The sequence below is a fragment of the Apteryx rowi genome, unplaced genomic scaffold, assembly GCF_003343035.1.
Source record: "Apteryx rowi isolate R43461 unplaced genomic scaffold, aptRow1 scaffold_907, whole genome shotgun sequence".
Taxonomy (NCBI): domain Eukaryota; kingdom Metazoa; phylum Chordata; class Aves; order Apterygiformes; family Apterygidae; genus Apteryx; species Apteryx rowi.
In genome coordinates this window covers 26,430-52,833 of record NW_020451213.1, presented here as the reverse complement: position 1 = coordinate 52,833, position 26,404 = coordinate 26,430, and the positions used below count along the sequence as shown (strand labels likewise).

Below are 26,404 nucleotides of genomic sequence, written 5' to 3'. Positions count from 1 at the left end.
GAATGTAGATTCATAAAAGTGTTTATCTGTATGCAATAAACACTTTATAGTAATGTTACATTTTTCTTTAAAGGTTGGACTACAGTGGACCTTCAAGAGAGTTTTTTTTCTTGGTGTCTAGAGAGCTCTTCAATCCGTACTATGGTTTGTTTGAATATTCAGCCAACGATACCTACACAGTACAAATAAGTCCCATGTCTGCTTTTGTAGACAATCACCATGAGTGGTAAGAATTGTTTTTCTTTCTTTGTTTTTCAGATGTCTTTTCTGATGTTCCCACTTGTGGAGAACAGCTCATATTTGCTCAGACATGTAACACATAATTTGATCTTTTTAACCAGCAGCAAAATAATTGCATTTCTTTAGACTTTCCTCATTTTGTTTTCTCTTGTGGTGGTTTTAGATTATCTTATTTCTCACAAGGTCAGCAAAACTGTGATTTGGAATGTGTATCATGGGATTATCTCACAACACAACTTTCTGCATTTCTTGTACATTAGCAGTCATTTTGTGAAAGCAATATTAACCCCTTGGGCATATTAAAAAAGAAAAAGTGCATGAAACATTGGCTTTTGGTCAACTTAGGAGATGAGGGGAGATTTTAAAGAAGTGTTACTGTGTATCATTTGTTTGAGACTTCCTAAAGGGTGCAGAGGTCTGTGTGGGGGAAAAAGCCCACATCTACTGGATGGGAATCTATGGAGCTATCTTAATTGTGGGTGGAAAAAAAGACTGCTGATAGTGCATAGCTCTTAACCAAAACTATACATATACACATACTTTTAGAATAGTTGGCAAGGTTTCACAATGAAAACAGAAAAACAGTTAATTTTTTAAGTGCTTTTAATATTTTTTATGTAATCTCATTTTCACAATTATGATCCAGTTTAAATCATTCTCAGGTGATTTAAACCATGGCATCTTCATAAGTCTGTAAAGCTGTGCTGTGAATATTAGCAGAGAATTCTGTTTTGTAGGCCTTTAGATTACAGTAACAGTGGAACGGCAACTGCTCATCTGTGTAGGACAGATATGGGCTGGTTTCTCAGTGGAAGCCAGTTGTGAAGAATGAGTATCTGAGAGGAATCTCATTACTAGCTTTAAAAATACATGGCAAATTTAATGCCTGTTGCATCCAGTGCAGTTAGTTGAAGCAACTTACCTGTTCAGCTCCAGTACTGCAACAATATATGGCACATACCATATTGGAAAAGCAGGACAGTCTGGCAAAAAGGGGAGAAAAACAACTTAGGTGCTGCACAGCTTCTGCCAACAGTGCACTCATCCTGGAGTTCAGCAATGCAGGACCAGAGACGTTGTCTGTGGGCAAGGGAGGCATGACCCCTCTCTTTTGGGAGAGCCGGTACCAGTAACCGCTTCAGGGAGAATTGAGAGAATGCAGCTGTGACCAGTAGCTTTGCATGGAAGGAGATGGCTGTGTGTGTCACATTCTCATCTTTCAAACCCTGCGTACAGGCAGGCGTAATAAAGCCCTGATCTTCCCAAGTAAAGCATTGCTGAGGATGCATCTGAACAGAAAGTTTAAAAAACATTGTTTTCTTTGAAAAAGAACACTAGACTTAAATCTAGTTCCAGAGATGTGGAGGATTTTTCACCATGGATCTTTATTGTCATGGGAATACTTGCAAAGACCCTCCTATTACAAGATTACCATCTGACCCATCTGATCTCAGACCTGTCAAACTCTACCCCAGTCCTCCTTGTACATCCAGCAAAATGAAGATAATAGGGGAAGAAAGAGAGAGGGGAGAGGAGGAGATCATTTAGATCATATTGATATGGGGCTGGAGAGGAGCGAGATATGTAAGAAAGCTTCCAGCCACTGTTCATGAAATTATATATGGAACTCCATAATCACCAGTCAGAAGAGAGAGCAAGAAGCCCCCTAAGCAGAAAAGAAACCCAGCAACACCTGTCAGGCTGGGAAAGAGTAGAAAGACCTTCAGCCTCTTGGTGACATGAAAGCAAGTTAGTCCTATGCAGGAAGTGTACAGAAAACAGGCAGACATTGGCTATCACTTTGGAAGCTATGCGTTTATAAAGAGCCTAGTCTGGCAGGGGTAGAATGGGTTAATATGGATTCGACATTTCTGAAAAGTAGCAACTCAGATAACTGAGGGATCTTCCACACCCTGCAGATTTGCATTTTTTCTGTGCCTTACTAAGAATGTAAAAGAAACACAAGAAGAAACAAAATACCACAATTTGACATAGCTATCTGATTTTAAAATGCTGTTTGGAAATATATGTAAGTTTTGATGACAGAGCAGTGTACAAACCACAAAGTTTCAGTACAGTGATTGTAACTCTTTCTCTTCTAGGTTCAGGTTTAGTGGTCGAATCCTTGGTCTTGCTCTGATACATCAGTATTTACTTGATGCCTTCTTTACACGGCCCTTTTATAAAGCTCTCCTCCGAATGTGAGTAGAAGTCTTCTGTCTCCTTCCCCCCACCCCTTATGGAAGATGCCATTTTGAGTAGGGATAAATTATGAAGTTCTCCTTCCCAAGAAGACAGGCCATTACAAATAATTCTATCATTTCATTTTAAACCAGGACTTTTTTACAAGCCTACTTGTTTCTGCTTCTGGTATTAGCCAGGTACCTAATAACGCAGAATATGTTGTTCCTGATCAGTATCAAAACCTCATGATTTGTTTTAGCCATGGTATCATCTTTCTTCTATAAAATCTTATATTTGAAGTTGTACAATGACATGCTGTGGTTTTCTTCCAGATATTAATAGAGTTCTTATTCATATGTCTTCTAATGACTCATAGGATAGGATATGAATCACTTAACTTAGGCAGCAAGACCCATGTTCTCAGAGGTAGACTGATTTTTGGCAATCTCCATTTTGAGATGCTTTACTCTGAGATACTTTAGACCTGATTTTCAGAACCACTACTACTGTTCCGGTTGAGACAATGAGAACCGCACTTACGCAGCATGTCTGGGTGTACAACGTAATGAATTGAGAGTGCTTCACTTTGTGTCACTGTACTAGTTCACATAACAAGATGTTACACAGAGTTAACAAGAATAGCCGAGATTGCCACTGCAGTATTAAATATTACTCACAGCTCACATGTTTAAAGCTTGGAGTAGTAAGTGTTAAAGATGGTGAAGGCCAGTTGGCTCACAAGATGGATTTGTAAAAGGACCAGTTAAGGGAAATATTGCAAAAGGTAAAAAGGTATTTCCATGATAAGCAGGCCATCTGAACTGACTTTGCACAACAAAGAGACAAGAGAGGTGGCAGTGCAGGAACATAAGCAGTAAGGATAGCAGTTGCTTGTTATTAAAACTTAACGTTTCGTTTATGATTTGAAATTTTTCTTTCTTAAATAAGTATTATGTATTTTCATAATTTCTGTTCAAATGAAGAAATAGTGTTTATATAAAATATGGGACAGACTCAGAATAAGAAACAGCATAAGCTTGAAAAGCAGTGTATCTTTAAATTAGCAAATTTTGGAGTTTTGTACAGTAGCAAAACAACAGTTTGAGTTATGCAAGTAACTGCTATTTTTAGTAGGCAAACACACAGAGGTTTGGAATAGTGTCTTTGTTCTATTGCTGTTTCTCTTAGCTGTCTTTATTCTCAGTCTGTTTTGCCGGACTGTACTGTCAGAGCTCTGTTATTGAGTGCACACTGCTGCTGTCATTTATATTTGTGTGTTTTCATCTTGTTTATGTTAGACTCTGTGACCTGAGTGACCTGGAATACCTTGATGAGGARTTTCACCAGAGTTTGCAATGGATGAAAGACAACGATATACATGATATCCTAGATCTCACATTTACTGTGAATGAAGAAGTTTTTGGGCAGGTGTGCAAGATTCCTGCTTTCATTTCCATTCCTCTTTATATTCTACTGCTAGATAACCATTTCTTTTGACAGAAAAATGATTGTCATTCCCTGATGATTTTAACTTGTTTTTATAAAATTCTCATTGATGAAAACAATGTTGAAACCTTGGGAGGAATTATTTGTAACCGGTCAAACGTGTCTTTCTGGTTATGATGATTTTCTGGAGAGTATTCAAAATACAAAAATTTTGGATTGCTTTGCTGATGGTAGTTCACCTAAATTTAATTACAATGGAGTTAGCATTCAGACATATCATTACAACACTTAGGTTAAGATATTATTTGGGAGACTTCACTACTTTAATCTCTATAAAGATTGTTTCTTCTTTCCAGCTCATTCTTCATATTTTGTGCTAAATATGATCTTGTGGGGAAAAAAAATTGTTCTCTCATTTCATGAATTCCAACTTGTTAAAGTCAGCCTTGGTTAATACTATTGAGGAATTCAACTTAAAAGTTTTAATAATTATAATTATTCCTTTTGTCTTTAATACTTTGTTGTCATTTTCTTCTAAGATCACAGAACGGGAGTTAAAGCCAGGAGGTGCCAACATCCCAGTCACTGAGAAGAACAAGAAAGAATATATAGAAAGAATGGTGAAATGGAGAATTGAGAGAGGGGTTGTACAACAGACAGAAAGCCTAGTTCGTGGTTTCTATGAGGTAAAAAACAAAAAAAGCTGGAACTTACTATACTTCTGTATCTCTTCAAAATGTCTTTCTCTTCATATATGTTTCCCAAATATACTGTCCCCCTTCAAAATGTCTTCCTCTTCATATATGTTTCCCAAATATACTGTCCCCAAAAGCAGATACATATGCAGGCAGAAGTGCCCCTATAGGTATCTGTGTGTATGTAAATATCATTGTTAATCACTGACTTAAATACTGTGGTTATATTTTTAAAAACCTGGAAAATACTACTGCTGATAATTTGTATGAGTAGCAGTGAACACTTGCAGAAGTGAGCAGTCTGTTTCTTCTTTGGGCCTTTGAGATGATCGCATCTGAGTACATGCCATACTGAGCGTAACACAGTAGACTGTATTTCAGGGTATTTCTCTCTTACGTGTTTTGCTTTGGACAATGAAATTGAATGTACTGAACTCAATTTGCCCTAGAATAATTGGGTATTATTTGCTAATAAACTTCTCCCAAAAGCTGTGAATGAAACTGAATGAAACCTCTAATGAAACTGAATGGACCTGCACCTTAATACATAGTTGGAAAATTGTCCATTTATTTGCCTTAAAAAAAAAAAAATTAATTCTTATTCATGAGACAAACCACTACATTACCTGATAAATGTGTTTGTAACAGACGAGCCTGTTTACAGGAGTCAAAAATCAATAAATGAGAAATGTTAACGCACGTTTTATTTCATTTTACAGGTGGTTGATGCCAGGCTTGTGTCTGTATTTGATGCAAGAGAACTGGAACTGGTTATAGCTGGAACAGCAGAAATAGACTTGAGTGATTGGAGAAATAACACAGAGTATAGAGGAGGTAACATTAATTTTTAATTGTTCACTCACAGTGTAGGGGAATCTGGAATTACCCAGATGCTAAGACACTAATATATTATTCTATGAGATACATCTTTAGTAATTGATTCTGAAGTCCTCTGGTGACATCTGCATTAGAAGCAGATGTTTTAGATCATTTTAGTCTGCTTCATTGCTTTCCCCTTACATTTTTTTGTCTGGACAACATAGGAAATGAAAGTGTCATCTTCACAGAGGGTACTGTACTCATAGTGCCCTAGTAGTGTACCACTCAGACACTGGAGTCAAATGGAAATAGTAACCGTGCTTTATAGGATCTACCTCTTTTCCTCTTTCAAGAGAAATTAGAAGTAATCCCAGGGGACTGCAGGCTGGCAGCTGAGAACTGTTGAGAAAAATGGGAGGTGGAAACTGTTTTGAGAGAGATGGTTGCAGCATCATTTGCAGCTTTAAATATTTCAAATTTTAAATAAAATTTTTAAATAAATAATATATATAAAATATTAAAATAAATAAAAAATATATAAATATAAATATGTGTGTGTGTATGTATATATATAAATATATATATAAATATAAATATATATATAAAATCCCCCCCCCAAGAACTGGCATTCCTGTTAGTGATTGATTAATGGAAGAAATGCTTGCAAAAGAAATTTCACTTCTTTTTGTCACAGTAAATTAATTTCCTGCATTTGATTTGTTATTTTTTCATAGTAGTTTTCTCTCACTTCTTGTCTTTTGCTCCAATTGGATAAGAAATATGGCATTAATACTGTAACCAGGGCTGAGCTAGGAGAACTTACTAGTGTTCTCTCAACCATTTTTGTTGCACTTAGAGGTATAAAGCCTGTTGTTGTTTTAACAGGTTATCATGACAATCACATTGTAATTCGGTGGTTCTGGGCTGCTGTGGAAAGATTCAACAATGAACAACGACTAAGACTTTTACAGGTAAGAAATCAGCTGATCTCTGTAGAAATATTCTGTATCATTAAAGTTAAATACTAAACTAGTTCTGTCTAGGTTTATAACATCCAAAAATAATGTCGATACTGGCTAATGGGAATAGCTTGATAACCTTCAGAGGCTTACTGTAGTAATTTAAGTGACTAAAACTCACAGCATATATTTCTATTACCTTATAACTTAAAAAATACACTTAAGAAAAAGTACTTGATTGATTAAAAATACATTAAGGCTTATAATGAGCTAGAAAAGGAAAACTGTTATAGTTTTTGCTATTGAATAAAAATTGTAATAATATTTATATAACCTAGAAAGGAGAAAGCTTAGATGGAAGCTGGATAAGGTATCCAAAATTAGAAAATGATGGTGAAAACCAGAAAATCAATCCAATTCCATTTTCACAAAGTCAGCCTGCAGAATTCCTTTTGCTGAACATCAACAACCTCAACAAAACATCCAAAGGAATTTTATGCATGTGGGTTTACTATCGAGTTACATTTTATCAAATTCAGGTACCTCTGTTATATCTATAAAGAAACAAACAACCCTGAACTCCTAAACCTTACTACATTCTAGTTATATTATCAAATTACTTTTTCTAACAATTCAGAATTCGCATCACATTGAGTTAGCTGTATGAATATGATAAAACATTTTATTTTTTATCTGAGTAATTAAACAAAAATCTGTGAGAAGCGTTGCAGGACATCTCATTTGATGGAGAGCCAGAGATGTTCCTTCATAYTTTCCTATGACATCTGTGTCAAAAGTTTTTATCATATTGCAGATCATTAAAAATTAAGTAGCCTTTGATTTGTCAAAAACCATTTGTGATTTGTTCATGGCAGGTTCAAAACTAAATCTGCTCAACAGACAGCATTTTGGCTAATGTCAGCAGGCATTCTGCCCACCCTTCAGAATTTGGTCCTTTGCTTATAGTATTTAATACAGTTTATGAAAATATTGAAATTCACATGTCCAAAGGCTTAACATAAAGCCCACTATCATACATGATTGCTTTTTCTATTAATTCCTCTTAATACAGAATAAACACAGGAGGGAAAAACTCACTTAGACCTAAGCTTAAGTAACTTGACATTAGTAATGTTTTGCTCCACAATATTCATGCAGCATAATTGCTCTTATACTGGTTTTCAAAGAGAAGCCTTTAGAGAAAGTTAATCTAGGAAGTTCTCTCCTAGAGTCCTATCAGGAAATAGGGCCTGTTTTCCCTTATCCTGCATTTAAAGCAGCATTTATTACTTATGGCTCACAAATTACCTTATTTGCAAATGCTGTTACATAAGCAATTGCACTGCAGTGGGTATGCTGATATAAATAAATTTGTATCCGTGATGTTTTGTTTGTGTCGGCAGTTTGTTACAGGCACATCCAGCATACCTTATGAAGGATTTGCCTCTTTAAGGGGGAGCAATGGTCCAAGAAGGTTCTGCGTAGAGAAGTGGGGGAAGATCACTGCTCTTCCAAGGTATGACTGTGTGTGTGAATTGTATTAGTGATGTTAATGCTAGGGATCCCTTAGAATATTAGCTATTGGGGTAATGGATAAGCTCTTTGAAAAGCATAAACAAGTTGTAAYTGAATATGTGAATATACTATGCCTTACAAGATGATTTATTTCCCTGTTGTTGCAGTGTGTGATATATCCATGTTTCTTGGAACTCAATTTTTTTCTCATAAGATGGACAAGGCACTGTAGTTGTGGCTGACATATATATTTTAATGTTGTTATGTAAATTATATTAGAATTATAACCACTTCTAACATTGATTTTTTTTTTCCAAAGATACCCTGATTATATGTTCAAGTATTTAATTCCTAAATGTGCAGTTCATCATCTAGGAGCAAAGATTAATACAAGTTAAAATCAAACACTGCCTGTGACTTTCTCTAAGTGAAAGCTAGTGTCAGACTTTTTGGATTAGCAACCTAAAGCTGTTACAGTGTAGTTTAGTCATGTAATTTTCATGCTTTGTCTGACATCAAGAGTGCATAGAAATCTGGAAGAGACAAATTATGAACTGCAGAAAATTTGTATTTTGAGGAGAGAACCATTTGACTTAAAAGGCAGCACAGTGACAAGAGAAGATGAAGATTTTGAGGAGAACAAGTAGGGTCAATGGAAATAAGTGAAAAGGGTAGAGGAAGAAAATAAGAGTCCAAGGTGAAAGCAGGAGTTGAGTTGTGCAAGGCCTTGAAGACAAGAGGAGGCATTTAAACTGAGTAGTGACATGTTTAGAGGAATAGGATGAAAAGGATAAAAAGAAAAGTTGCTTTTCTATTTTTTCTGTTTTGTAAAGACAGGAAAAAGAGTTGTGGTAAAAGATCAGTGATAACAATTTCAGGACTATATTAATGACATATGAGTGATATAAGAAACATCTAGCATGACACTTCGTTGACAAAATTTACAGGGTTCTAACCTTTCCTATATTGTGAGGAGGCTGGTACCTTTCTGGACAGTTTCCTTTCATCCAGGTCTGTAATTCTCTTGCCTCTAGAACAGGTTATGTTGTTTAGAAATACGGATTAGTGTGCAGAGTGTAGGTGAATCAGCTCCACAAAACCAGATCTCAGCTTTAGAATGCTTCTCATAGGTTGTGGTGGTAGCTTTGTGCTGGGCTGATCCGTGCATAGGATGAAATTCACCCCGAATCTCCGCACATGCCTCAGGAAGCACTTGTGTTCAGAGTCTCTTTTTAGACRTGAGGCTGCTGTCCAACACACACAGAGGTTCTCTGACCAACAACCCTTAGCTGTTTCTTTCAGCTTAAGAGTGGCAACTAGGCAGAAGCATCTCGTGGGTTGGCTTTTGCCTGCAGGCTGCGATTTGGACCACACTGAGAAAGCCAAAGAAACAGAAACAGTGCTGTGTAGCTGAAAGCCCCAGACACAGCAGGTAGCCTTTGAACAAAGCCATCTGGCCAAATCACCGTACGAGTGGGAGCCAGGCAACTGAGGATCAAAGATAAGTTAAGTGAATTCTGGACATGAGTATTTCAAAACAAATGCACTAGTATCTTCGGGGGGGCTAATAATGTCTTGTGCTTCAGCCAGGTAAGTCTACCTTATAGTTTGATTATGACTGACATATGGGCTACCTTTGATTTGGTTTAAAAAGAAAAAGCTTTTTTTTAAATTATTTACAACATCAAAATTTTAGTTCTTATTTATCATAAGTGTAAGTAACAAGAGATTGTGGGAGTCTTTCCCTATATTCTCTAATACTGAACTTTCTGGTGCTAGCAGGTACAGCTTGCAATATAGAAAAGGTCAGTTCATGCCCCAAAACGATGCTCAGAATTTCCTCTGGAAAGGTTATGCAGAGCTTTGGCTGGAAGATAAAAATGCTTCCTGTGGAGCACAGTGGAGAAATGTGTTGAGAATCTTTACAACTGTAGGGTGCTCAGCAGGTGCTGGGAAAATGCCAGCTCTTCAYCTTTATGCCTAGGAGAATGTATCATGCCTTTAAAGTTTAATTTATGATTCCCTTGTTTCGCAAACATTAGCTTTTGTTTCTGTAGATTTTGTTTTGATATTTTTATAAATATGAGAATTAAAATAAACAAGCAATACAATTGTTTATTAAAATAAACAACCATCTATGACAAYCATGGGGTTGTCACGAGTTGGCAATTCCTGGCATTCATACATGGAGCCTTGATCTCATAGAAAATAAATGATTTGCTTTGTTCACGCTTAAATGGAAGCCCTAAGCAGAAAGCAGTATTTGCACTTTTAATACCTCGCTCCTGTGTGCAGTCCAGCTGCAGCCTGCGTCTTGCCAGCTTCAAAGACTTGACCGCGCAAACAGCAGGTAGTACTGGCTTGAAGCTAAGACACTGTTACCGAAGGCCCTGCGTAGTAAACTTCCAGGAGGTTTCCAGGCAAGCCCTGCATTGTAAAAGCATCRTTGGATCCACTGCAAGTGCTGCTCTAGGACGCTCTGACTCTTACTGATTCTCAGATAACTAAAGCATTTGTGTTAAGGCACCCTCACTCACTTGTATGAGTGTTATGCTTTGCAAATTGCCCTTTGGATTCTTTGTGAAATCTGATAATATTTGATGCGAGGGTGGCAAAAGCTAGGACTCAAATAACAAGTCAGTGAATTTTGTTGTTTTTTCCCCTCTGTTTCTAAAATAACTACTGCACAGCTGAAAACATAAAAAATACCCTTCCCCATCTCTTCTTCCTGATTTTGAGATGCTGAAGGCAGCTAATATAGTTACTTAGCTATGTGACTGTGGTCTCACCAGCTGTGACTATAAACACAGAAATATTCATTAGAGGTTTACATAAATTCCAAATTCTGACTACTGTACAATCTGTTCCACTGTATCAGAATACTGAGATTTCTGTCAAATGCATGTCAAGTTGCTTAACTTTTATCAGTCTTTTACAGTAGTAAGTCAGTAACATGTAAAAGGCACTAAAATGATTCATTATTATGAGTTTAGCTTAACTACTGCTGTCCCTGATGCCACTTTTACTCCTTTTTTTTCTCATCGTTTTGTGCATTACACTAAATCAATAAGCAGACTGTAACTCGTTCAGTTCATTTACATGCTGAGAAGTTAGTTGTGTTCCAGGTAGCTTCCATTGCTGTATATTATATAGGGACTAGTTTAAACACACATGATCATTCACATGCAAATAATATTTTTGTCTTACTGCTGGGCTTTAGCCTGAAGTCWCTCTATTTCACTACTGTAATGCTGTTCAGATTATAATGAAGTGGAGGTTAATTGGAATTCTAGATTTTAGCAACCAGGATATTTTGTCATGTTGTCATAAAATGTGAGTACAGAAGGATGAATAGCTAGTGTCCACGTGATTTGAAATGTTGGAATGGGAAAATACTTTTTCAAAGAAAAATCTTTCTTATTGAAGATTGACACAGCTGCTGGCTAGGGTGAGAAAAGCATATATTTCCTCAGTAGACCAAGATCTTAACTTTTTTGTCTTTGTAATGATTTGGTTTTCCAAAGTAGGTGATTGCATTTTCAAATTTACCCTCAAAATTAAGATAAAACTCAATTCTCATTTCCATAATAAAGGTAAACAAGGTACCATATTAGTATTAAACCAGTTTGTAATGAATCCCTTGCTAATTATATACTATGTCTTTTAAAAATTGTGGTTTTGCAGCCCACACAGCATGACCCATAGTTCTAATGAGTGGTTGTCAGTCCCCAGCAGCAGAAGCATGTGGTTAGACTGTTCATTGCCTAAGACTCCTCCACAGTCTGCACTGAACTCAAGGGATCGCTGAGGTCTTCCAGCCACCTTGACAGCCTTGCTCCAATTGCCCATTTGCTGCCAGTTTTAAAATTGACCTCTTCCTTCTAAAGGGGAATTTCTAGAAAAGAAGCACTCTGCAGGAAATGCAATGATGATTTAATCCATATCACAGGCACCACTTTGTAAGGTTTTTGGAAAGGGAAAAAAGGAGTACGGAGAAAGCTGGCTCTCCCTGTTTCTCCAAGAGCCTTGGAGGGATGGTGGGGTGGAAAAATTGTATCAGGCCCCTGGGATACAAGGTGAGGAAACACTCTCTGCTATAGAGAGCAGTATTCTGTTAAATCTACTGTGTTTGGAGAGGGGGGAGGAATACAGTACTTTTTGTTGTTGTTGTTTTTTTAGGGGATTGCATTCTTGATGTTGAGACTGTGTTTCTAATGATAGTGTGACCTTCTTCTGTGTATGCATTTCTCAAGCCTAATATTTTTATGACGCCATAAGGCTGTTACCTAAGTGAATGTTTCACCCTCACTGAGGATTTGTAATGAACTCTTTTGTGTTTTTAACAAATGAGGTTAACCTACTTCACTTCATGTTCCATCCCAGTAGTTAGGATCTGAGAGGCACTTAAAACAGAAAGCAATAAATTTGCTCCCATGGAAGGCGGCACATTCTGCCTTTGAGAAAGCTCGTTACAGGTCTGCTGCAGACGCTCRCATTGCTGGGAGTGGTTAGTGCAAATGAAGAGTTGTGTTTGCTGTTAGGCAGGAACTTGTTCAGTCCTTCCATTGACATTATACATTTATACTTAATATGGCTCATGATATGAAGGGCAGGTCACTGCGGGAAATGTTTCTGTTTATCTACTGAAATGTGTTTAAATAACTGTGGTCTGTTTTATTGCAAAAGAGTAAGGTATTTTTAAACAGAGACCTACCAAAATACAAAAAGATTTTCATCCTCTACAATCAAAGTCTAAAATGAGACTTCGGTAAAGAACTTCARAGGGGAAAAGCTACCTCTAGCTTTTCCTCCCAGAATTTCTTCCTCAAGAACCTACCACATTAACAGTTTTGCAATCTATTTCACTAGAGCAGGCTCATCCACGCTAGTGTTTTAGGAATAATTATCCTTAGCCTGCACTGAGGTCAGGCAGTGGTGTCCATTATTCTATTAAGAGCAGAAACATTTATAATCCCCCTTTGCATTTGCTGGAAGAGGTTTCAAGAGTCAGTTCAAAGTGTATCAAAAGACTGAGGTAGGCAGACTTTGGAAACAGAAATAAAACACATATTTTATATCTTAAGAGCACATGAAGGTATGTTAGAGGTACACGCGTAGTTTCGTGTAGTGACAGAAGGCGTTATTCTAAAGGTCATCGACTTACTGGGCCACATCTGTAGAAGTGTAAATCAGCACAAGAAGTAACTTCCCGGGAACACAATCTACACACTAGCTGAGGAAATGTACAATGAAAAGGATCTGGTTTGTCTGTCCTGTATTAATGTAGGATTGTTTTCTGCACATTACATGTATTTTTTTAATACTTCGTCAAATCCAATAACATTGTACTGAAATGGCCTGTTTATGATTACCAATATAGTAATCAAGTATCATCAGTGCAGAGAAAAATGTTACTTCTCCTAAGATACATTTAAAACCAAGGTTTCAGAACATCCTGTTCAAACTGTACCATGTTATATCATTCTTTTCTAATGCACATTTAATGGATAAAATTTACGCTACCCCTTTTGAGCTATTACTGTGGTTCTAAAGACCTTGACAAATACTTCTTACTGAATTATTTTAATTAGAAAAAGTAGATTACACCTCACTATTTGTTTGGCTAAAAAATGTCATTTGACAGTACGTCTTCTGAAAGAAGGCTATCTGCCCGTCTCTGCACAAGCACATATCAGTTTGTGTATTTTGTTTTGAACTTTTTGAATAGTGTACTGATTGGCCTCTTCTTTCCCCCCCACCCCCAGGGCTCACACTTGTTTCAATCGTCTGGACCTTCCCCCTTATCCGTCATTCTCTATGTTATATGAAAAACTGTTGACAGCAGTTGAAGAGACGAGTACTTTTGGACTTGAATGATACACTAACCACAGTGCCCAGCTCGTTGGACTTTGTGGATCTGTCTTCTCAAAGAATGAACGAACATTTGTATTGGATTTCCTAGAGGAGAATTGTTTCATGATGCAATTCAGATAATGAGATTCCATGAATGAGCTTATGAAGTGATTGAACACATTGTGGCAGTGGCAGAATCCTCTACAGTGACACTAGAGTGTGCCTGATGTGCAGGGAAAGCCAAGTCTTGCAATCCACCGTTTTTCAGGACTGCCAAACTTTTTCTGTTTGTGTTCCGAAAAAACAAGAAATGCGATCCTGTGTTGTGATCAACATGGCTACAGCAAGACTGACGTACCTGAAAACTGGATTTCACCAAAGGCGTTGAATATAAAATGCAAGTCAAAATGTGAAATCATTCAGCTCCCCCCCCCGCCACTAAATTAGCGAAAAATCACACGATAGACTTTTTTTGAAAGATTCGTAAAGGTACATTATTATATGCCATATGTTATAATAGAATATCCAGTACTTGCTATACCTAAGACTACGAGTGCCTGCATGGTGTGCACCATAGATTTCAGCTTCCTGGGGCAGAAGTGAATTGGAAGGACCACCTGCAGCAAAGGATGTCACGACAACGGCTTGCTAAAAGGAGGTTTGTGGAATTGTATATGCAAGTGGTGTGTATGGCAAAAAATGAGCTGTTATAAAATGAACTTAACAACATAATAAGACAGATTTTATGCTTTATACTGCATGGAAACTATTTTAAGAAGAAACTAGCAATTTATCACAGCATATCAGGAAAAATCCTTACACAGTGACTTCTGTTTATTTTTATAGGTTCATTATATTATGTTTCTTAGAGTGTAAACAGGAAACAAGCAAACTAAAATGCTATTTCTGTTTTTGTCACTTTCCATGCTTAAACAGGCATTGTGCTAGTGTTTATTCTTTAAGCACTCTCAAGGGAAAAAAATGCCTTTTATTTTTATAAGGGTAAAAAAACTCCCAAAATATTTTGCACTGAATGTACCAAAGTTGAAGGGACATTATGATCTGACTGACAGCAAACTGCATCACTCTCAAGTATCTATAAAAATGCTTAGGAACCAGGCTTTCTTCACGGTGCCATGTCTATAGATATCAGGACTGTGCACATAAGTAATAATTTTATAATATTTACTATATGTGATATTGTAATATGCATTTATTTTAAATGCATCTGGGTCATTTTTCATGCATTGGATAACTTAATGTAATGGAGTTTAATACAGATATTTCATACATTCCCCGCAACTTTTTATTTGTACAGCACCATAAAACACTAGCTCATTTGGAAATCCATGAGCAACCTACTTTAAGGTGAACCACTGATCATAATGCCACTGTCCCATATCAGTGAACACCTACAAGATGTAAACTGTTCATAGTCTTTTTAAGCTTGCATTTTCACTGATAAGTAGTTTTCTTATCAAGTGTTATTTGAATGAGTTCTTTTTTTATCAAATGCATATCAAATGCTGCATGGACACCAATTTATTTATGCTTACTTTTGCCGAAATACACAAGGCTTGCTTGTATCCATTTTTGGTACTTTCCTCCAGATGGTCATGTGGAACATGTACACAGCTGCGCGCGGCTTCTTGTACAGTTGCTGAGATTCAGTACATCCAGCATATTTAAAAAATTCAGAAAGTTGCACTTGGATACTGGATGACAAGAACATGAAGCTAGCTTTATGCTGGTCCTCCTGATAGCCCTGAAGCACAGCAAGCGCTGTTTCATGGGAGAAGTAGGTTTTGAAGTAAACTTAACATGCTCATTTTGGAGACTCTGGAAGGGGCACCTCGAGGAAGTATCCTACTCCTTTCTGTGGGAGTGTTTTCCTATGGAGGTGAACATCACYGAAGATGTTGTCAGCAGAGGCTGCCGTTCTACCCTCCAAGTCAGAAGGCAGGTGCAATTGTGGTGGTGGTGGCAGCAAAGACTGAGGAAACCCATCAGGCTTACTGAGTAAATGCTACCTCTGCAAAGGAAAACCCACTTGCAAAATCAGAAAGCAAGCATCCTTTGATTTCAGGAAAAACTCAGCTTCTGCATGACATCTGGGACTCACTCAAGTAACACAAGTTTTCTTACGCTACTTCTGGCTGGTGTGAAGTAGCAAAGGAAAATCCAAACATGTCATCCTACTTTCACACATATACTTATCAGTCTTCGCTAAGATTGCATGTCACAGGTGTTAGTGCACATCTTGAGCAGTAGGCAAATTCACTTTTCATCAYGTCACTCCAGCATGGCTTGTTTCATACGGTCAATTCATTGAGTAGCTGAAACTTTGGCACTCAGAGCAGAATGCAACTTTTGCTTGGTTGAGGGACAGCAGAATTTTGATTTTACAATACTGTTATCTGTGGTCTAAGAAGGTGATTTCCCAGGTGGAAACTGTATCTACGAGCTTTGAACCAGAAACTCTTTGGAATGAAAAGTTTAAATATTTGGCACAAAAGAAGTTTATACTAGTCTGTCTTTAAGTTATGCTTTTGTACAAATCAGAAATAATAAATGCATCTGTCAATTTTTATTTAAATCTACCACACACATTTGTTCTGTATTTATGCATATACAAATAATTGAAGTTAGTTGTCATAATCCAGGATTTTGTAAAGATTTGACAAGATCACCAGTGCGGCAGGTGAAAGTTTAAAAAAAAAAAAAAAAAGTCTGGAATTCATGTAGCATTAGAACTGAGAAAGACTAAGGAAAAGCTGCTGCTTCCTCCCTTGCTGCCAACATCATGTGTGGGATGCCGGAAAAATGCTTTCTGAAAGTGCTGAGAAGTTGGCTGCCCAGAAATGGCTCCCAAGGTTGCCTCGAGCGCTTGGCTGGCGCCCTCTGATACTGTGAGCAACGCTGGCGCTCTAAAGAGATGAGTAGTGGGAAAGCATAGGAAATGAAGCCTGAGCTTTTCCACATACCCGCATCTTCGGCTCCTGACTGGAAGAGTCTCCCTTCCGTGTGAGAAGCCATTCCCATTAAACRTTTCTCCGAGTGAAAAACAACTTTCGTGTCCTGCAGACGAGTGCAGCGAGCAACCACGGGGCTTTAGCTTATGACGTGCAGTGGCAGGCACAAGGGTCCCGAATAGAGAGAGACCGAGAAGCCTTCCCAAAACACTCTGTCTCCTCAGACCTTTTCCAGCTGGCGCCAAGGAGCTTCGCGTTTAGGGAGGAAGCAAACCGGGCTGCATGGAACAGGCAACAGCTTCCCTTCAGCTACAGCGCGGTGACGGCTGGCGCTCGTGTAACCCGCAGCATCTCCGTCAGTCTGGCTGGGGAGTGCCCACCGGAATTCAGGTGAGGTGCCTGTGTTTCCCACTCTGCCAGAAATGGCACTGCTAGCCTGAAAGCGCCCATGAGCCCGGGCAGCCTGCGTGGCCGGGCTGTCTGCACGGTGCCGGCCGGCACCTCCGTCCCTGGCGCCCRGGCACTCAGCCCACCTTGGTCTTGGGTGTGCGCCCCGCGCAGGCACAGCGTCCCCAGGCRAGCAGAGGTGCATTTACACATTTGGTGCTACCAGTGATCGATTTAACTGTAACACTGCTAAATACACTGGAAAAGCTGGTGATCAGTGAACTTGGGCGATGCGTCACCTCCKAGAGCAAGCAGTCACCCATTCAAAGTCTGCAAGGCAGAAGGAGTCACCTTAGCAGTGTTTGCACCCAGCGCAGGTAGGAGATGGCCATCGGTTACGTGTGCAACACCGTCAGTTGCAGGTTGCAGATTAACCTGTGAAAGGATTCTCATAATCCGGAATAAATTCCGATGTAATACATAATATAATTCTGCTGACTGGAAACCCCTCCACACACACAAACCATCAGGTGTTCCTTGGTATTCTTCAAACAATTCCCTTTTTGTTTTCAAAAAAATTTTCATTATCAATGCTGCAAACCTGCCATAAAAAGAGAGAATAGAATAGGGGTTAGAGAATATCTAGGGTGAAATCCATCTGAGTACACAGGCCTGCTGGGCACTACATAAACTCCACATTAAAGCTGTTAACCTCAGGTCATACAGTATATGGTAAATGCATGTAATCTTCAAGGAAACTGCAAATCTAGGGAGCAGCATGCTGGCAGGACATCAGACAAACTTTCTGGCATGAGGTAAACTGGCAGAGCACTGGACTGGTAGTTTGCTCATTTTTAATTATAGGAAAGAAAACAGTTTTGTCATTTCCTCTGTATTTTTAATCCTCTTAAAGTCCCCCAAAAGCTTGCTTCTGAAGCATTAGGAACAGTATCATCTGCTTGCTCTATGTAATCTCAGTATTAATTGCAGGGGTTTACTGAGTGGCTCCAGTGTTAACCGCCGATGGTCCTGGAGATTTTTACAAGCACCTTGTCTGGGACGGAGGGGATTCTTACTCACAAAACAGAGATCTGTGCTAGCTGTGTTGGAGTAGCCTATATAAGTTCATTTCCCATAATATAAAGCTAGTTAATCCTTTTCAGCTATTGGAACTTATTTGTATTAAATCATACTAGTAACTATGTTTATGTTGCCACTGATTTTATGTGGAAGGGTAATTTATTCCTATTAACACTAATGGGAATTAAGCAATAAGTATTGTCTCCAGTCATAAGATTACAGACTTTTGCCTTAACGTGAACCTTACAATATTAATCCTCAGCCACCACTGTTATTTCCCTTTCTCATCCATTGCTCACCACCTTCAAAAGGGAAGCAAATTCTACTCCAAGCAAAATTTCAGAGTAATTACTCAAACCTGCTTTCTTAAACTGTTGTTTGCATTTTGCCTCTACTATGCAGGCCAAAAGAGAACTCCAAAAATATTCAGGGCTGACGAGCTGATATGTTGCAAGTAAAAAACCTTTACAATGTTATTAGCACAACCACAGTGGCTGCTTTAGAACTAATCTAACCTTTTGCCTAGATATTTTAACATAAGAAAGAGTTTAGGGGGTTAAATTTGAAATTGCTTGTCTGCTGGAAAGATAAATATACATTGAACAAATATTAGGAAAAAAACTTTATTGAAAAGACAGCAAGGTTAAAAGCCTTTTTACAACCCTTTTTTCTAACTAATAAGATGCAAAATCATTAAGCTGAACTTATAAAAGTAAAATATCATTTTCATAGCATGTGTTGGTTTTTAATTTAAAGGAAGGTATTGTTAAGGTCAAAACTTCATTTGGGACCCTATTTTGTCAGCTTTGCTCAGTGTCATGTTATGTCATAGGTATTTTTAGGTAAACTCATAATTAATTTGAGAGGTCTATTTAAAATCAGTGATGTTATAACTTTACTGCTCCGAAAGACTCCTCCTGACTGTAAGTAAAAGGATGATGGTCAAGGATTCCTCTGGAACGGTGACAGTCTATTGGCATATCTGTATGTATTCAAAGTGCCATTGACATATCCCCTGAGGGCTATTTGAAACAGTTACTGTGCTCATTAATTAGCCCCCTTCTGAATCAATAATCAGCATTTTGAACTTGTTTCCATTATGCACCAACTGTGGTTAGATGGTATCACAGAATAATAAAAAATTTTAATTGCAGATGTATTGTAACAAATCTCTTAAAGTTATGGTGAATACAACATGGAGCCAAGCTATGTTTGTTTGAATTCTTAATCCTTTTAAAAAAAACTTATGAATAATGGAAATTATATTTTGTTTTTCAGTACACAGTTATTTTATTCTTAGTCCATTCAGAAACTTATCAAAGAGCYCCTACTAGAAAAAGCCCCATATGCTGAGAGTGGGTTTACTAAGCACTCAGGAGGCACACTGTTCCACTAATTTAACATAGTTTTGTGCTAATCTCAAGGTAATCAGTTTTTAAATGTATAGGCCTACAATATTCCAGAAGATTCTCGTGTCCCTTTTTCTGGGCTGCTTTCCAAAGGCCGTCCTCTCCCTTTCAATTGCACATAATCCTACAATCACCCTGAGAGAAACACTGGCCACCTACGCTAACTGTAACTATAGTATCAGAGTAAGATTGTGCTTTCATTTACTTTTCTATCAAGTTAAGCTGGTCTCCTTTGCAACAAGAGTAGCTCCCAGCAGTCCAAAGAGTCAAGAGCCTAAGAGTTGCTCTGAAATCTAGATCTCGTGCGTGATTTAAGAACAAAGATCTCTTCATCCAATAGTCATAAAGTTATTTAGAAAACAAATACTTGATAAGGTATCCAGTGGTCAGATGTCCTTTGACTTTGGTTTTGCAAAGTTAATAAAGAGGCAGGGGATTTTTCTTGCAAAGTTTTCTATCTCCAGAACTTCCCCCGCTTGCTGCTAGCAGGCTTTTGGCAGGACGCGCAAGTAGCCCTCACAGCGGGCAGGTCAGGGCTCGTGGAGCAGCCGCTGAGGCAGGGAGCTGCTACTTCAGCGCAGACCTGCCCTTCCCCAGCTGGAGGCTGTCATCTTGCAGCCCTTGAGATGGGTTTCTTCCAAAATGTAGTTCATGTCTCCATTTCCTGTTAATAGCAATACGGGCAGCTCCTGACATAGCCTACTGACGTATCTGTTCAGCATCTCTCATTTTAAATCAAGAAAATTATGATTTTTATAGCTAGAAATACTGACTCCATTAACTTGTCTAATAGTATGAGTCTAGGTAATAAAAAAAGATTTTGCTCAGACATCATATTCGATTGCAGTGCTGACTGCAGTCAGACATTGGAGCTGAGTAATTTTAAAATAGATTCCTGTATGAATAAACAAATAAATCTCTGAAGCCTCATAATTTATGCTAAAGCGGGACTGTAATTGTAGGCGTTGTAATGATAAGATATGGTAGTTCCACATAGAAGGTACGGCATATAAAATGCAGTCAGGGAAGAGTGCTAGAGTGAAAACAAAATTGGAAGAGTAGGGACAGAAATAGGATTAGCCTTTGCAAATAGTGTGTAGGACATTGAACAGTGCTGAGCACTGCTTATACAATGGGATAGATAGATACCTTTTGCTTGAAAATTAAGGTAATATACCCAGGAAAAATGACTGTTAATCCTGAATTACAGTAATGTTGCCTCCACTGCAAGGTATATTTTAGCTAATCTTTAAATTTTCAGAATCTAAACTAGAAGATCAGAAAAATAATTTCTCTGTTGGTTGTTTTTGTCTTTTTGGTTTTGTTTTTTTAATTGGACTACACAAGAAAATGAAGGCTTCTAAATAAAATAAGGGTGGTGTCTGGAAGTCTTATTTATTTTTGTTTTTACAATTATTGTGTTTATTACTAGCTGTATTGGCAAGCTAATCGGTATCTGATAGAAAGTTAAATCATTACTACTAATTGTAACTTTAATTCTAAATGTAATGGGCCAAATCCTAACAATCTGACATTTAGATGTGTGAAAATGTACATGCTTATTTTAGCTGGTTGGGTTTTGTGTTACGGTTGCATAAGAACCATGAATTTCTACCAAGAGGTTTTTTTGTCATTCTGGAATTGATGTGAAGTTTCTAAAGCATATTTTAGGTGATAATGCAATGACTTAGTTGGCTTTGGCCAAATCTCACGCTCTAGTGACATCATCAAAAAAAAAAAAAAAACTGAGTAAGAAGTTAGGAAGAATTTCAGGATCTGGTTCTTTACCTAAAAACCAAGACATTTGGAGGAAGTTGAGTATAGAAGTCAAAAGAAGAATTCTTTGCAAGTTTTCTTCTTCAACATGGTAACGGAGGTGGTAGGAGTTTCATATAAACGTTAAGCCCCAAACTAGAAGATGACTAGTATGTTGGACCCTAATGCTTCAATAGTTGCATACAGCAGGACATTTTCCTGCAATGAGTCTACAACACTCAGGAGACTGCTGTTTATTATCAGCATTGCAGGGAGGAAGAATTTTAATGATAATAAGTACAAAAATCATCTTAGGAGGATGCTTTTTCTTTGTACTCTGTTTTTCCTTGTATGGCATAACCTTGAGGGCATCCGTGAATCTGGATCAGCAAGGTTGCCTTTTGTATAAGAGACTGAACATTTATACTCATAAGGGCTGGTATAGTATGGAAAGGGAAAACTTTGGAGAAAAAGAAGGCACCAAGTTGAACATTTGGTATGGAAATCTGGTGCCCCAAGTCATTCAGTATTCTTGTCCTTGTGAGGCTACATTTTTGGTTTTCAGTATGTTTGAAAGTGCATGTAGTTTTACGAGTTTTTGTAGTGGGGATGCAGGCATCCAGAATCTAACAGGTATATAGGTGCATCTCCCTCATTTTTGACAATTACTTGATCTAATTTTATACCAAGTTCTTTGTTTTTAAAGRATTTCAGGCACTGAGAATATATAGTGTGTATTTATTTCTAAGCTTTAAGTAGAACACGTGGTGTATTTTTTAATCCTTTCCATAGTTTTCAGTTTAGTGTCCACAAGACTGTATATCAAATACAATACCAAGTTTTTCTATCTTTCTACGAGACAATTTAAGTTTCATCTGAATTTGGTATATGTCTCACAAAACACTAAATGGGGAAAATGTGCTTCAAGCATTAAGATGGTGTATGTCTTTTTCTCCATTTACATTGCATCACATTTCAATTTTTTTTCTTTGAGGCAGGGAGAGCAGATATGAAATGTGCTGAGTGTGTTACAGGGGCATTTCATTGTGCCTGGCTTCAAGGAATGTACTATAATGTTTGACTGCTCACAGATTTGCATAATTATCTACTCAGTTGAATACAGGACTGTTGTGTTGTATTTCCTGTTATTCAAAAACATTTGGGGAAAAGATTTTTCTGTGTATAATTTTATTTTCATACTGATATCTATTTTGTTTAAGACCATGTTTCATCATGAAATCACTTAATTCAAAATAAATCTTCTTACAAAATCCACATTGGAAATTTACTCTTTTATTGTGCCTCTGAATGTATCGTAACATCATTTTTAAAATGAGTACCCCTTTTCTATAGATCATTCTACATCATATGCAGCAGGTTAAAACATTTAGAGAATCCAAATGATACCCTTTCTTACATCACCTTTYCTAAATGACTTCTGGTGGCCTGCTGAGTTTGGCATGTTGCAAATCATCATTTTGGAAGCAGAGAAAATAAGGATTCTGCAACAATATGCATCCTAATTTGAACAAGAACTACATTTGAAACAAAGGCTATCATAAATTAAATGAACAAAGCATGAGATGCTACAATTGACATGCTGGAGAAGCCCAAACTTCTCTACCTTTTGATGGAGTATCAGCTATGTTTTTTAAATCCCTGTAACTATAGCTAACTTTTGACACAGGAGTTGTTGAGCAGCATTTGAACAATTAGTCTCTCAATAAAAGTCAGTGGCCCCCACCAAATAATTCCTTCTGCTTTTGTAACAGATTAGGCTACTTCTAGTAAGAGATATTGGTCTTTATGTAGCATTTATTTGAGGATTCTTCCCACTGAGACGTAGTCCAATGAGACCTTTGTTCTAGAATGGTTAAAGTTGCTGCTTCTGCTATATTATGTTTTTCATAAATGCTCTTTTTAGAATCTAATATTAAAGCAGTATTTCTACTGTTTTTAAACTGCTTTTCTAGAAAGAAGTCTTGCACTACCTGCTAGCAGAAATGTGATGCAAGCTAACCTAAATCATTAAAGGGAAGCTGGTTTGGGAACAGAAGAGGCTTTGAGACTACCTTTCAGACTCGGTTCTCTGTTGTAGTTCCCGATTTCAGACTCCTAAGACCTTTTCAGTCAGATCTTTGATAACTGACACCACAACTGCCCACTTTCCCACCACTATCAAGATTGGAGTTTGTGTAAAGCTCGCGCAGGGTCACACTGAGGCAATTCTGCTAAGCAGTAACTGGGTGCAATAGTCTGTATTTGCCTGTTGCATGGAGGAGAGTTGCCTGCCTTTCGTTACTCATTTCCTGTGTGTGACTGTGGTGGGATTCTTGTAGAAATTTTGGCACCGGCAAAACCAGGCTTTTAAAAACACCTGTATTAAATAAAAATATGATATTACCTTTGCGGGGGGAGGGGGGGGCAGATTCAATGACTAATTCATTTCCAGAACTACTGCAGATATGGCAGGAGATGCCACGCTGGTTAGGAGGGGCCTGTTGGAAATGTTACTTAGAGTATTTACTAAATGATGTTTATGTTATTCATACTGCTTAGAGTATTTTGTGTTAGGCATTTGGGATGTTAGGCTTCTTCAGCTAACAGTGCTGTCATAGATATGTTTGGGCCATGGGTAATCTCTATGGGTTTGTGGGTTTTTTTCTTTCTTATTTTATCCCCGCAGAATGAGAGAGAAAACATTCAGCCTCAGTATAGGAATATCACCCCTAAGAAGGGCAGTTTTAAGCTATAATCTGAGATGCACTGAATCAGCACACTTTTCTGCCAGCCTACTGTGTGTGGTGTCTGGCATGCCAACGCCATGCTCTTCCAGCAAGCAAACAACTGCAGGTACTTTGCATGACAACGATCACCCACATTGCGAGCAGATTTGCTTTGCTGCTTGAAGGCTGCATTAGTAGAGGCAACGTATGGAAGACCTGGACCTTTTCCCATGACTTTTGAACTTCAGGACACTGCAGATGCTCAGGTAAGGTTTTGTTTTGCATGCAATATCACGTTAGTTAAGGACATACTGACTGCTTGTGGCTGTGCCACATGAAGATAGACTAACAGCTTTGTGGAATTATTCTTTTGCCTCATGTTTTAAAGGCCTTTTTTGGTGCTACAGATTAAGATCTTGCCTTGCCAATGTCTTGTCAAAGCAGTTATTACAAACAAGTTGGGGAAGAAGTCTTGGAGAGTCTCAGCTTCCATTTATGTCGCTCTTAACTGGTCTTGTCTACTTGTCCTTCACTGCAGCAACYGAGTTAGCTGCTGAAAGGGTGGGTTGCTGTCTATATGGTCCAAACTACATCAACCCCATGATAGGTCTGAGTTGAAATCAGCAATACTTGAGGGAATTCAGCTTTTTCTAAAAGGCTAGCTTCCTAAAGGACCTATGGCTCTGAACAAAATGAGCTGTATGTGACATCTTTGCCAAATGGATAACTGATCAAGACAAAATGGTTCCTTCTGTAAAAGCCTTTAAACAGAGCAAGAAGCCAGTGTTGTAATAGATAATTAAGGAAAGCAAGAGAAAGTTAGCGTTAAGAATAGGAATTCTGAAACTAACACATTTGGGGTAATTAAAAAATATCAGTTGATGACCTTCCCCCTAAATTCTAGTAGAACCAATTTTAAAAACAAACTAGTCAGATGCATGCATAATAATAAACATAGTTCATGATCCTGCACTGTTGTAACCTTCACCCTACCATTCCCCCTTCTCCACCCTTTCTTTGTCATTCTCTGTTGTATCTAATTAAAATTCCAAAGTCCTCGGGGTGGAGTCCTGCCAATTATACCCTTCTGTAAAGTGCCATACGTGCTTCCATGGTATTATATAAACAGGTAACAAAGACTACAATAATACTCCCATGTCATAAAATGTTTTTAGTATTTATTTAGCTTTCAGGACTTGAAGGGAGTGTACAGCAAATCCTGGCCCTGAAAGGATCCGTAAGGAGGCACAAACAGCTAAGGAGACAAACATAAGCACTGTCATTTATTTTTGGCACCATGTGCTATAATAACCTAAAGCATCTTAATTGCAGTCATCTTTTAATTTTACTCCTGTGGATCATTTGGTATGTCCGGAATGCTGCTTGCTTTTCATACTGTGCAAAGAACCTCAACAAAACGAGTCTTTTCCATGTATTGTACATTTTTATTTTATTTGGCAAAGCTATTTGAAATCATGTTACAATGAAGAAAGTGTCTAGGTCGGAACTTTGTGCAGAGATGGCCAAGCTCGGTGAGAGAGAGTGAAGATTTGAGTCTGACTGTCAAAACCATCTACTACTCAAAATGCTAAAATTATAGATGAAAGGGCAAGTGAGTGGGAGTTACTTTTCAAAAGCAGCTCTTGTTCTTAGCAGGTGTATGTCATTGTGCCAAATGCATGGTATAACATATTCTAAAGTCTTGTGCTTTCAATTTTTATYGAACTGCACCTGTTATTTATGATAAATTACGCCAATTAGTCTTAAGGTAAGTATTGCTGTGAAGCATGACTTAGATGCTGTCCTCTCCAAGCACGCAGCAATTAGCTATTTCGCTGGCAGTGCCAGGGCATAAACAGTATTAGCCCAGTAACTCCAAAGATGCACTGCTGAAAAGAAATGTATAACTCTTAAATGCACTCTCAATTAGTATTATTGCCTYTAAGGCACATCTATTATGAAATGAATGTTTGCAACCTTCCAGAGCAGCCGCCTGGTTGCTTCACAGTCTCACGGCAGGACCTGAGTTTGATGCACAAGCCAGGAGCAGCTCTTTCAGAACTCCTTTAAGCTCAGCGGGTTTGTAAAGAGTGCTGAAGGCTACTCTATAGCCTCAAAAAGGGTCCGAAAAAAACAAAATCGTAAATCTTCTGAATTTTTTTCCCTGGTTTCCTCACGCTCTAAAGCCCTAAACTGCCATTAGCTGCATCACAGAGAGTCAAGGAGGCTTTTCCACGGTGCGTACTGTGAGGGGAGCAGGAGCYCTCCGTGCCGCTAAGCGCCAGCGCTTCGTTACCGCGGCCGCAGAGGAAACGTTACGGGCCCGCGGCCTCCCGCAGGCCGGCGCGCGGCCCAGCCCACCCC

General features: G+C 38.2%; 1 protein-coding gene across 1 annotated transcript in view; it reads left to right on the top strand.

Moving 5' to 3' along the window:
* HECW2 (HECT, C2 and WW domain containing E3 ubiquitin protein ligase 2) overlaps window positions 1–13,735 on the top strand; it is a 118,423-nt gene extending 104,688 nt beyond the window's left edge. Inside the window, exons 21-28 of the mRNA XM_026091489.1 lie at window positions 74–226; window positions 2,343–2,441; window positions 3,723–3,852; window positions 4,410–4,556; window positions 5,285–5,399; window positions 6,270–6,355; window positions 7,747–7,859; window positions 13,624–13,735. Of these exons, the coding sequence (XP_025947274.1) occupies window positions 74–226; window positions 2,343–2,441; window positions 3,723–3,852; window positions 4,410–4,556; window positions 5,285–5,399; window positions 6,270–6,355; window positions 7,747–7,859; window positions 13,624–13,735 (955 nt within the window). The remainder of the gene's footprint in view (window positions 1–73; window positions 227–2,342; window positions 2,442–3,722; window positions 3,853–4,409; window positions 4,557–5,284; window positions 5,400–6,269; window positions 6,356–7,746; window positions 7,860–13,623) is intronic.
* The last annotated feature ends 12,669 nt before the right edge of the window (window positions 13,736–26,404 follow it).